Below are 13,021 nucleotides of genomic sequence, written 5' to 3'. Positions count from 1 at the left end.
CATATATACCTAAGATTAAGTGCTATTTAAGTGGGTAGAGTGAACCAATATTAAATCCTATTTTGCCTTCCAAGGAATTTGTTTAGTGTACCAAATAAAGTAGCGTTTAATAAAATAGAATCACATTAGTGCGGTGACCCAGCATACCACTGCATGTTGTAGTATACAAGTCGTTGATATGATCTTTGCGAAGGGACTTCTTCACAATTTGCCATATCCCTCAGAGTGGTACAACAGAAACATTGCAGGTCATAACACTCCATACTTTATTACAATCATTGTCTTAACAAGTTGGTATTCTCACAGGTCCTATGAGAACACCCTAAGATACTACTTAAGTACGATTACAACTCATAAAAAATATAAAGAGAGCTCAACAACTTATTTAGGTAAGTTCTACGTTGCTCGGCTCTATGATGCTAGGGTATGTCACTACTCCTCCACCTCCGTGTCATCTGGTCCGTAGACTATCCCATAGTCTACGCCTTCCACTCCGCCGGTAAGATCAGGTTCTTCGTATACCAGCTCGTAACTTCCTTCTGGTGCTCCATCGTTGATGGCCTCCACTTCCGGATCACAGTCTAGCAAGGGTGTCGAAAGAAAGTGAGTACAGGGGTACTCAGCAAGTTCTAAAAGAATAAAAAGGTGTTTGATGCACTAGCTACGACCATTGATCAGGAAATTGCCGGTCAATGCAGGTTTTGCAATCATTTCTTCAAAAGGTTGCGTTTATTATGAAAACTATGCCCGTCAGTCTTCACAGGTTGACTAGAACTTCGTGGAGTTCCTTTCCTGCCGCGTTCACAGTTCCCTTCCCGGAACAGGGAGTGACAGCCACAATTTGATACACTCTGCAGAGGTGCGTTACTTTTCCCACAAGAGATCTCACCCTTTTTGCCATCCGCAGGGACTTGCCCCCGTTCACACTTCCTTTGGTGTGAGGCCAGGTATAAAGATCCAAGCCCACACCGCCTTCTCCGCGACTGCAAACCCACCCTTTTGTCCAACCGTACACCCCCAGTAGACTTCCCCCGATAATACGGCTTTACTCACGGTGTACTCCGGACAATCCTTCATAGATGGTAGAGCTTATCATCACTAATGGATGGGGATTTAAAAGGATATCCCAACCTATTGCGGAAGTGCCTCCAACACCCCACCGACTCTACCAATCCATTGGCGTGCAGAAGGGAAAAGATACGGCTGGCTTCCCCAGAGCCATTATAGATCTCATGGTCAACGCGACTTGTACGGCGCTAGAATCACTGGACGGCATTGGTAATTAATCCTAGGGTGATATAACCCATTGCAATGGAACCTCCACCATATCAACACATACCATGGTTCCATTGCCAGCCACATAGTCATATTCATAGTTGGAAAGTAAAATTTCATTTGCGATGCAGGAATGATAAGTATATAGCTTTGCATTAAAGTAGTAGAAAATACTCAAGTTGACATGAGCAAGGGTGAACTTGCCTGTGGACTGCGATATAGTGCAGTTCAATGCAGTTGATGGAACCTGGACCTCGGGTTCTGTAAGAAGCATCATTGTCCGATAAGGACAATGTTATAAAATCCAAATAATGCAATCATGGATGTATTATTTTATGTTGGATCCATTTACCCTGCTGAGGTATATCAATTTAGGGTTGCGTTTAAAATTTATGTCTTTGACAGTAATTTACAATTGATTTAAAAGTATAAACCATTTTAATTCACACAAAGTACAACAATTCAAAGTAAAACTACTTTACTTGGTGATTCCTTTAATCATTCCAAAAATAATTTGAAATCATAGAGTTATCTCTATAGTTTTTGGAATAAAAAGGAATATAGTATTTTTTTCTTGGAAAAATACCCTTTTCAATGGAAATGACTTGGAATAGTAGAATTTCATTTTGAAATGTTTGAAAATAAGTATTTGAACTTATTTGAGATTTTTCCTTGAATTTTAAATACAAGGAAATAATAGTTTAAAATTCCAAGTTATTATTTAAATTCTTAAAATTCATAATTTTTGAATTTGTTTCATAAATTCCATTTCATAATTTATTCTTGTTAAGATTTATTTTTCATTCATTAATCCAATTTTTAGTGGATTTTTAGAGTTGTACTTGATTTATTAAAAATTGGTAAAGTTCTGGCCTTTTATTAATTGTTAAAAGACCAAAATACCCCCCTGGACCCATATTGGGCCTAGCCCATTTACCTAAACCCAGGGACAGCCCAATAAGGCTATTCCCTTTTGGGTCGGTGGCGCCGAACGGCCCACCTCTCTCTCACTCACTCGGCTCTCTCTCTCTCGTTCACCTCTAACCCTAATCTCCTGCGACGCTGTGGCGATGGCGTCGCCGCCATGGCCGCCGCCTCGCTCCGGCTAGCTCCGTGCTCCCCCGCCGTAGCCACCTACCGAACCAGAACCGCCGCGTGCAGATCTATCGATCTGTCCGCGTGGTTTTCCCCTTCTCTTCCTCTCCTGGCGAATCGCCTCCGTTCTGGATCTCGCGGAGAATCGCCTCGACGAACTCTGGTGAGCTCTCGTCCTCGCCGACGATGGGTGCGCTCCTGGGTTTGACCTGGTGATGACCCACAAGTATAGGGGATCGCAACAGTCTTCGAGGGTAGTATAACCCAATTTATTGATTCGACACAAGGGGAGACAAAGAATACTTGAAAGCTTTAACAGCTGACATAGGCATCCCAAATGGGCCTGCCGAAGATGGTACCCGGGGTTTACTAGAGGCCCAATACCCGAAGAATAAGAAGATTCGGGAGCCCAAGATCTATTAAGGAAAGATAGAGTTGTAATAGGAAGTGTTATTTGTAATCTGGCGGGATGAGTTAGAAACCGTCCCGGACTCTGTAAACTTGTATAACACGAATCCCTCGGCTCCACCTCCTATATAAAGGGGGAGTCGAGGGACGACGAATCAATCGAATCATTGTCTGCAAACCCTAGTTTTCATAATCGTCGAGTACTTTTCGGCTGAAACCTTCGAGATCTACTTACCCTCTACTTCCAACTAAACCCTAGCCTACAATCCATAGGCATTGACAAGTTGATACCTTGTCAATTGGCGCTGTCTGTGGGAACTAGAGGCGTAAGGAGCTGATCTCGATGGCACGCTCAAGATCTTCGACATCGTCAACCGCAAGCAACACAATGGATCGAGGTAAACAGATCGCTGCTGGTCTTGTCGATTTTGTTCCTCACCCACCCTCCCGTTTGGATGCATATGCGTATCTGGCGGAGCCCATGGAGATGACGTTCGGAAGGTTTCACTTTCGCGTCGAGAAGGAAGGATCGTATCGTGTCGAGATTCCGATTTCGTCGGGATCGTCGGTGGTCGATTCCGATTTTTCAAACTATGCATCGTCAACCGAGTCAGGAGAAGAAGAAACCTCGGCGACACGCTACGTCAGCACCAGAGCAAGAGAGAAACTCGCCAAGATCTTCAACGACATGTCGTTTGAGTCATCTGCGGACTCATATATAAGCGATGCCTCAAGCGATGTCGACAGTTACGACTTCATCGACAAATCTCTCACAGTGGGCAAGGTCTTCATCAATCTCAACGATGATGTCACCAAACCCAACGTAGATCTGAGTACAAAGTATCATCAGATTTACGCCATTGAAGATCAAGAGGAGACATCTGAGGCTTTCGACAGTCTGGGAAATCCATACGTCGATCCCTCCAATCTGCGACAAGGCCTGGGCAACAAATACGTCGGGCCAGAGCCGTGAGATAGAGTTCAACTTTCACAAGCAGCGTGGGACAGAGCCGCGAGAGCTATGAACGGCACAGAACCAATGGCTACCACAGCCACACCAGAAGAATTGCAAGCATATCAATATAGGCTCGCACGAGCTGCCAGGGAATTGGAAAAACAGACAGCTGAGCTGAACAGGAGAAAGGAGGCAGCTTCTGCATCCAGCAGAAGAAGGGCAGATCTAAGTCGACAATCTAGAACTACGGGTGATAGCCACCGGGAGGCGCGGAACAGAGCAAGATCAAGGCTGCAACATATACCTGAAGCAGAAAGAGAGCACTTGGTCCAAAACCTCGACATGTCCTTTATGTCGATAGATACAAGAGGAAACATCATCCCTAAGACACCAGAGGCTGGGTATATGGCGACACATGCTTTTATCTTTGCATCTAAACCACCTCCAGGTGATCCAAGGGAAACACTGTACAATATGGCGGTAGCAGGAGTTGGAGCTATGGGGACAGCGTTTGTGTCAACGCCTCCCGAAGGAACGGCAAGGCAAAATAGTCCACGACCTGCAGCAGCAACAATGGCAAAGACTCGAAGGACCAAGTGGCGCAAGAGACACAGCAGCACAAGCAAGGGTCGACAGAGCGCGGCAAAGCAGAAGAGATCATCGGCAATCCCCAGAACTTAACGACGAAGATATGTGCGGCTTACCATGCTTCACGAGGAGAGTCCGAAAAACTCGAGTCCCCTCAGGATTCAAGTTACCCGATAATTTCAAGAAGTTCGACGGTCTTCAAGATCCAGAGGATTGGCTAGTCGACTATCTGGAGATGGTGAAGCTGACAGGAGGAACTAGGGCAACAGCCATGCAAAGCATCCAGGTGCATTTGAGTGGAGCCGCACGATCGTGGATAAAGAAACTCGCTCCAGGATCCATCGACAGCTGGGAAAGTTTCGAGGACGTGTTCATCAAGAACTTCAGATCCACGTGCAAAAAACCCGCGTCGTTAGAGGAGTTGAGAGCGTGTCGACAAAAGCCAGATGAGCCAATGAGAAAGTACATCCAGAGGTGGAATATCATCAAAAACTCGGCAGAAAATATATCTGACGAGAGAGCAATAGATGCGTTTGTCGCAGGAGTCAGGCGTGGAGATTTTGTCGAGGACTTGGGAAGGACCAATCCAAAGACAGTATCCGCGTTAATGGAGATAGCAAATAAATGGGCAGATGGAGAAGACGCTGTCCACAACAAACGACACAGGTCGCCAGAGGAGGACCGCGGTCGAAACTATCAACCGAGGCGAAGATTTCCTCGGACGTACCAGAACTACGACGCTCCAGGACAAATTTCGGCAGGTTTTCGGACAAATACAGGAGGAAGCAACAGAGATGATTACCAGAGAAGCAGTGAACAGCGAGGTGATAACAGGGATGATTCACGCAACAGGCAAAATAGCGGGCCTAGGTTCCCAAGACCTTTCGTATCCCCTGAAGAGATGATGAACGGACCGTGCCAGATGCATTTTTTCCTCGACAGTAACGGCAAAAGGCAGCCAGGGCACTTGCAGAAGGACTGTCGAAATTTTCAAGCAATGTTGCGGTATGCAGAGAACGCTAATGCGCGGGCAGCACAGAGAAATCCTCGAGAACCCAGAAGCGAGATTCACTTGCCGCCTCCTCCCGCGATTACAGACGACAATCGGCATCAGCTTAGAATAGCGGCAGCACCTGCACCACCACCTTATGTTGATCCTAACTCCAATGGAGCAGTGTCGATGATTCAGAAGGGAAGGCCGTCCAATAGAGCTCAGAAAGTAATCTCACGACAGGTGTTTATGGCAGAGAAAATGCCTCCACCAACAGTTGAGTACCTTAATTGGTCAGGACAAGATATCGGCTTCACAATAGCAGATCATCCGCAGCAAGTTCCTCGACCAGGGCAGTCAGCACTTATTTTGCCAGCAGTTATCGCAGGATTTGATGTCTCTCGAGTGTTCATAGACGGCGGCAGCAGCTTAAACCTTATGTATGCAGATACATTGAGGAAGATGAACATATCCTTAGCAAACTTGAAACCAACAGACACAAGGTTCCACGGCATCACACCGGAGAAACCAAGTTATCCATTGGGAAAGATCAATCTCGACGTTCAGTTTGGGACCCGAGAAAATTATAGAATCGAGAGGCTCGAGTTTGAAGTCGTGGATTTTCCGTCGCAATATCACGCTCTGTTGGGACGACCAGCATATGCTAGATTTATGGTGGTACCACACTATACATACCTATTGTGGAGGATGCCTGGACCAAAGGGACCAATCACGGTCAAAGGAAGCTTTGCCTTAGCCGATAAGTGCGACAAGGATTTCCACCGGTTGTCAGAAACTTTCGGGATGCAAGCTGAGTACTTGGCGTCAAAAAGCATGACTAATTACGACGTACTGCCAGATGTTGGAAGGCCAAACAAAGAATCAACTTTCAGTACCGAGAAAAATTCAAAAGAGGTGCAGATTCACCCGACAGACCCAAAAAAGACGACATCTATCGCAAACGACATGGATATCGCATAGGAAAGCGCGCTCATCGAGTTCCTCCGTGAGCACTGGAAAATCTTCGCATGGTGTCCAGCTGACATGCCAGGAGTACCCAGGGAACTTGCCGAGCACCACCTAAACTTGGATCCACTAGCGAGACCAATCAAACAACCTTTGCGGCGTTTTTCGGAACCAAACCGCAAAGCCATGCTGTCAGAAATCAATCGACTACAAGAAGCTGGATTTATCAAAGAGATATTCACAGAGGCCACATGGGTAGCAAATCCTGTGCTGGTGCCGAAGAAAAACACTAAGGTCCTTCGCATGTGCGTCGACTTTACGTGTCTCAATAAACATTGTCCAAAGGATCACTTTCCCCTCCCGAGGATCGATCAAATTATCGACTCCACGGCTGGATGTGAACGTCTTTCCTTCCTGGATGCATACTCTGTTTACAACCAGATCAGATTGAAAGAAGAAGATGAAGTAAAGACTGCGTTTATTACACCTTACGGCGTGTTTTGCTACAGAACAATGCCCTTTGGTCTAAAAAATGCGGGAGCAACATATCAGAGGATGATGCAGAAGTGTTTGGCGACACAGATTGGGAAGAACGTGCAAGTATACATTGATGATGTCGTCATAACATCAAAAAAGGGGGCAACGCTGATCGAGGATCTCAAGGAAACCTTCGACAACCTTGATAAGTTCTGCCTCAAACTGAACCCGACGAAGTGTTCTTTCAAGGCCCCAGCAGGAGAACTTCTGGGGTTCCTAGTCTCAGCAAGAGGGATTGAAGCAAATCCCGATAAAATACAAGCTATCGTAACAATGCGGAAGCCAACAAAGTTGAAAGAAATACAACAGCTAACTGGGCGAGTCGCAGCTTTGAGCAGATTCGTCGCGAGGTTGGGAGAAAAAGCGCTGCCGTTCTATGCCTTGATAAAACAAGGAGATAAATTCCAGTGGAACGAAGAAGCCGACAGAGCTTTCGAGGATTTGAAGCGCACAATTTCGACACCACCAATTTTGGTGGCACCAAAAGAAAGGGAACCTCTCCTGCTGTATATCGCAGCCACGCCCCAAGTGGTGAGCACGGTGCTAGTTGTCGAAAGGGAAGAAGAAGGAAAGCTCCACGGCGTGCAGAGGCCAGTATACTTCGTTAGCGAAGTTTTATCGCCCTCAAAACAAAGGTATCCGCAGTACCAAAAGATAGCATACGGAGTGTTCACGACAGCACGAAAATTGCGCCACTATTTTTCGGCACATCCGATCATAGTAGTCAATGAAGCTCCTTTGTCAAATATATTGAACAACCCAGAAGCTACGGGTCGTGTCTCCCTTTGGGGAATAGAACTTTCCCCTCGGGACATCACGTATGAAAAAAGAAAAGAAATAAAGTCGCAAGTTCTGCCGGACTTCATCGCAGAGTGGATGGAATTGCAAAACACAGGACCCCCAGACTTATCGAGAACCTGGACCATGAACTTTGATGGGTCCAAGAGACTAGAAGGGGCTGGCGCAGGAGTAGTACTCATATCACCTGAAGGCGACAAGTTGAAGTACATCCTTCGGATGACGTTCCCTAACGCATCTAACAATGAAGCAGAATATGAGGCTCTCATACACGGGATGAAGATGGTGAAAGCCTGCGGTGCAACTCGACTAAAAATCTTTGGCGACTCACAGTTGGTGGCACAGCAAGTTATGAACCAATGTGACGCAGTCAATGATAGCATGATGGCATACAAGGAGGTGTACAACAAGCTCGAGAAGTTGTTCGATGGATGCGAAGTAAATCATATTAGTAGATTGAGCAACGACGAAGCCGACGTTCTTGCAAACATCGGGTCGCAATGCCTGGCAGTCCCGCCAGGTGTATTCTGGGAAGAGATAACAGAGAGATCCACTAAGTCGACAAAATCAAAAAAGAAGGAGAAGAAACCCTCGGGGGCTACCAAGGAAAAGCAAGAGGATGAAGAAGAAGATCAGGACCTGGTCATGGTGATACAGATACCGTGGATGCAGCCGTACATATCATACATCCTCAGGAAAGAAATACCCGACGACCCAGTTGAGGCAAGGCGAGTAATTCGACGCTCCAAAGCTTTCACGGTGGTCAAGGGAGAATTGTATAAGCGAAGTATTTCAGGCGTCTTGCAAAGGTGCGTCACACCCGAAGAAGGAAGAATAATTCTCAAGGATGTACACGAAGGAATATGTGGCCACCACGCAAGTAGTCGAGCTATCGCAGCCAAGGTTCTTCGGGCAGGATTCTACTGGTTGACAGCAATCGAGGACGCCAAGGACATAGTAAGAACTTGCGACGCGTGTCAAAGGTTTGCCGCAAAACCTCACTCTCCAGCAGCAGAGCTAGCTCCAATACCATTGTCATGGCCCTTTGCTCAATGGGGACTTGATATGGTGGGCAAGTTACACAAATCCTGGCCAGGAGGAAAGGAGTACATGTTAGTAGCTGTCGACAAATTTACAAAGTGGATAGAAGTGAAGCCGATAAATTCACCAGACGGAGCATCCACAGTAAAATTCGTAAAATGCCTCGTCTTCAGATTTGGAGTGCCCCACAGCATCGTCACAGACAACGGCAGTAACTTCACATCCCATGAATTCAAAGATTATTGCGAAGAGGTGGGTATCAAGCTGAACTTTGCGTCAGTTGCACATCCTCAAACCAATGGGCAAGTCGAGAAAGCCAATGGCATCATCTGCAATGGCATCAAGAAGCGCTTGTTAGGACCACTGGAAAAAGCTCGACATACCTGGCCAGAAGAACTACCAAGCGTGTTGTGGAGCATCCGAACAACACCAAACACAGCAACGCAGGAAACTCCGTTTTTCCTGGTTCATGGAGCAGAGGCAGTACTACCAATCGAGATAGAGCACAACTCTCCACGTGTCGCTGAATATGATGAAGAAACGTCGAGAAGAGCGCTAGAAGATGACGTCGACGCACTTGATGAAGCTCGAGATGAAGTATTATCTCGGGTAACCAAATATCAACAGGACTTGAAGAATTACCACAGTCGACGTTTGCGGCCAAGATCTTTTCAGGTGGGAGACCTAGTTCTTCGGCTCACGCAAAAAAGTCATGAAAAACTCGAGTCACCATGGCTTGGCCCTTACATTGTCATGGAAGTAATCGGAGGAGGAGCATACAGGATAAAGGACAAGAAGACAGGGGTGGAGGAGCCAAACCCCTGGAACGTGGCGCAACTTAGGCGGTTCTACGCCTAGAGTCAAAATATAGTCCTTGTAAAACTTCAATGTACTGAAACGCCCGCGAGTTTTCAGACGCACTCTTTTCCTTTTTCGGGGCACCGAGTGGGGCCGGAGAAGGTTTTTAATGAGGCGGGCTCGCGGTGCTGCAATATAATAAAGATAGTGTCAAAATAACTTTTCTTCTTTATCGACATGATCAAAGTCTTTGCTCCGACGAATTTCAATATAGTTCATCGACAAAAGAAAAGCCTTGCCTTGGTATTCAAATACCTCGCGAGTCAATAAAAATACAAAATAGTACTCAATAAAAAGCTCGGGGGCTCATATTCGCCATAAATATATAAATGCCTTGGTTCAAAACCTCGCAAATATACAAATACAGTAAAGAGTCACCGAAACACTCGGGGGCTAGACAAACAGAGAAATATAATGATTGCTTTACAATATAGTCATGGATTACAAAGAAGAAATATCTACAAGAAGAAAATAACTAGTCTTGATTCAATATGTCATCAAGAGTAACTCTGTTTTCCTCAGGAGCAGCACCAAGAAAATCGGCATAATGGCCATCGGCAAAAAAGTCGGCGTCCATCCGAAGAAGGTCCTCAATCATTTCTTCGGCTATAGGCGTAACCTTCGTGTTAATTCTGTCAACACCAACTCTCCGACGTTTTACCTTTTGGTGAACCTTCGCGACAACTTGGGTAAGGTCAAGATTCGAGTGGCAGATCTGGAGCATGATAAGAGCAAATCTGGCGCCAGCTACTAGTTGAGCTTTGACAAAATCATGGATACTGCGAGCATCCTTGAACCTTTCCATCAATTCAGGAAGAGTTTTTGGTTGGACGTTCCGAGGAAACATGGAGTTGTAAACCATGGACAAGGTCTTGGTACAGAAGTCAAGAAAATCGCGAGTTTGAGAGGTGCGATCTTGAAATCTGACAATTTGGCGGGTCCTCTCTGGGGTAGCCCAAAACAACGAACCATGGTCCAGGGAAAGATTAACAAGGAGGTTTGTCCTAGCATTTACCCTCTCTTCCTCGGCAGCAGCATCAGTAAAGGCACCTATCAAAACAAAGAAGTGGAAACCTTTAAGAGACAATAGCATGAAGATGAAAGATATCAGAGGATGAAACAGGCATACCCGACATATCTGCACTGGCTTCATTCATTAATTCGAGCATGAAATTTTCTCGAGTAGTCGCCTTTTCAGCCTCGGAAGCAGCAATTTCCTCAGCAGCCACGGCCTCGCGAGCTTGCTGGAGAGCAACTTTTTTGGCTTCAGATGACTTACGAGATTGCTCCATCATCACAAGTGTTTGCTTCTTCGCATACTAAAGTTGTTGTCGAAGTTCATCCAATTCTTGCGACAAGGTATCGTCGACAGGTGCAGTATCAGCAAAAGCTCTCCTCGCGCGAGAAGAAGAAGGCGAAACATTGGAAGGAGCGGAAGTTGGAGTATAGTTATCAAATATCAACTGAAATTTAAACAGAACAACATCAAACGACAAGCAAAGATAGAGTTTTTCATTAATCTCTTGGAATAATTACAAGGGCATTACAGTGGAGCTAAGAAATACGTGTCGCCAAATGACTACTTTGGCAACAAGAGCAAAAGAAACAGAAAGAAAAAACAGAGGCATGCAACTAGACCTCCGGCCTTGACGAGCTAGGAGTCGACGCTGGCTTAATCCCGAGATAGGCCAAGATCTTCTTAGTGTTGGGCTTGGCTGCCTTGATCAGCGACTTCCACCTTGATTGCTCTATTTGCTCGGTGTCGCCAACTTTCATCCAGTCAATAGTCTGTCGACTGTCAGCAACCAAAGCGACAGTGTTTTCAACGGTAACCTTCATATTCTCTTGGCGCATCTTCAGTCCAAGGTCTTCCGGCGTATTGAACATCTTGGCAAGGTTGAGGAAAGTCGCGGGCTCCTCTTTCTTCGGGAAGAAGTAGGGGAACAACGCCGACAATACTGCGTTGGCATTTGACACACCTTCACGAATCTCGGACCCATGAAGCTCCAGATAGGAAAGTGCGTCAAGGAGCGGGTCATCGACAGGATTCGTCAGATCAAACTCCTGGTTTGTTTGGACTGTCAAGGAAACAAAACATCAGCGAAAAGACAAGAAACAACGATTCTCATAAAAATAGAAGAGATCAGCAAAATTACCGAAAGTGCGGCGACTCTGAGTTTTCAGGCGCTTGAGGATTCCTTCTTCACGAGAAGCTTGCGCAGCTTTGTGCTCATCTAAGGCAGCTGTAGCATCCTCAAGTCTTTTCTGCAGTTCCTCGACACCAGCAGCTTTCGCCTTGGCTTCATCAGCTTCGGTCTTGGCTTTGCTAGCAGCGAGTTCGGCTTTCTTGCGAGCCGCCTCACTTTGCTCAAGTTTTCGAGCAAGTGCGTCGGCGCGTTCGTTGGCCTCTGCAAGTTTCTCTGTCGAGATATGAAAAAAGAGAGAGAAGAAAGATCAAAAATCGCGACAAGCAACAGGAGTAAAAAATCAAGGAAAAACAGCAAGTATAAAAGTCGTTACCTTCGGCTCTATTAGCATATTCACGGTACCCAATAAATTGGGAACCGATGCGGAGAAGATCTTTGATCATAGGCTGTTCAAGGTGAACACAGCAAGAGAAACATCGGCATGAAAAAGAGGAAAGGTGAAAAAACAAAATAAGGAAAATATAGATGTCGACAAACTTACATCATCTAAGAGCAGAGTCGATGAACTGCCTAACTGAGGGGCAGGTTCAACAATCTTTTCAACCCTTGTCCTTTTTGGTGAAGGAGCAAGGGGGCTTGATGGTGGAGTAGTGGTGACGACGTTTTGTTGAGGAGGCGAGGTTTCTTCTCCTTCAACTAGCGTGTCTGAGGCAAGTACAGTACGTGACGTGCTTGTCCGAGGAGCCACGTCAGTAACTGGTACTTCTTCCTCCTCATCACTGTTGATCAAGAAATCGGCAGTATAAAAAGAAAGACAAGATAAATATTTCGAGTACAAAAATAGGGAGAGATAAAAACGACTTACGAGCTGACGAGGGATTCAACATAAGGATCGTAAGCTGCCTTCGGATGAGAAGGAACAACTTCTTCAGCCTTAGAGGTGCCAGAATCCTCGGCATCAGTCCTTTTCCTTTTGTTCCTTGGAGAAACAGCAGGAGGAAGGGATTGCGTCGATTCACTGGCCTCAGACTCAACTTCTTTTTCATGAGAAGCCGCAGATTTGTGAGAACCCGCGACTTCACTTTCAGGAATAGAAGAACCTTGAGTATCTTCGGCAACGATGGCCTGTTCTTCGACTTCTCCACCCTCAGGAAGAGGAGGAAGGGAAGTCATAGTAGGATGGTTCTGTAAAAAATAGTGACCAAAGGAAAATTAAAGAGATGACAATACAATGAGATGCAGAGAAAGTGCGGAACAAGATAAAAATTCGGGAAGACAAAATACCTCGGGGAGTGGATTGGCGGAGCTGTATGGTTCCACGCGACAAGAGGAAGGAACTGGGTCCTTGCCCAGGCGAGAAAG

The 13,021-nt window shown here is 46.0% G+C and overlaps 1 protein-coding gene across 1 annotated transcript in view; it reads right to left on the bottom strand.

The window, feature by feature from the left end:
* LOC139832341 (uncharacterized) overlaps positions 1-13,021 on the bottom strand; it is a 112,032-nt gene that overhangs the window by 11,969 nt on the left and 87,042 nt on the right. The window contains exons 4-6 of the mRNA XM_071822076.1: positions 12,525-12,844; positions 12,201-12,438; positions 12,033-12,105 (exon numbers count right to left, since the gene is read on the bottom strand). Of these exons, the coding sequence (XP_071678177.1) occupies positions 12,033-12,105; positions 12,201-12,438; positions 12,525-12,844 (631 nt within the window). The remainder of the gene's footprint in view (positions 1-12,032; positions 12,106-12,200; positions 12,439-12,524; positions 12,845-13,021) is intronic.

The sequence above is a fragment of the Lolium perenne genome, chromosome 1 (genome assembly GCF_019359855.2).
Source record: "Lolium perenne isolate Kyuss_39 chromosome 1, Kyuss_2.0, whole genome shotgun sequence".
Taxonomy (NCBI): domain Eukaryota; kingdom Viridiplantae; phylum Streptophyta; class Magnoliopsida; order Poales; family Poaceae; genus Lolium; species Lolium perenne.
This window is presented reverse-complemented; position numbering and strand designations above follow the sequence as displayed.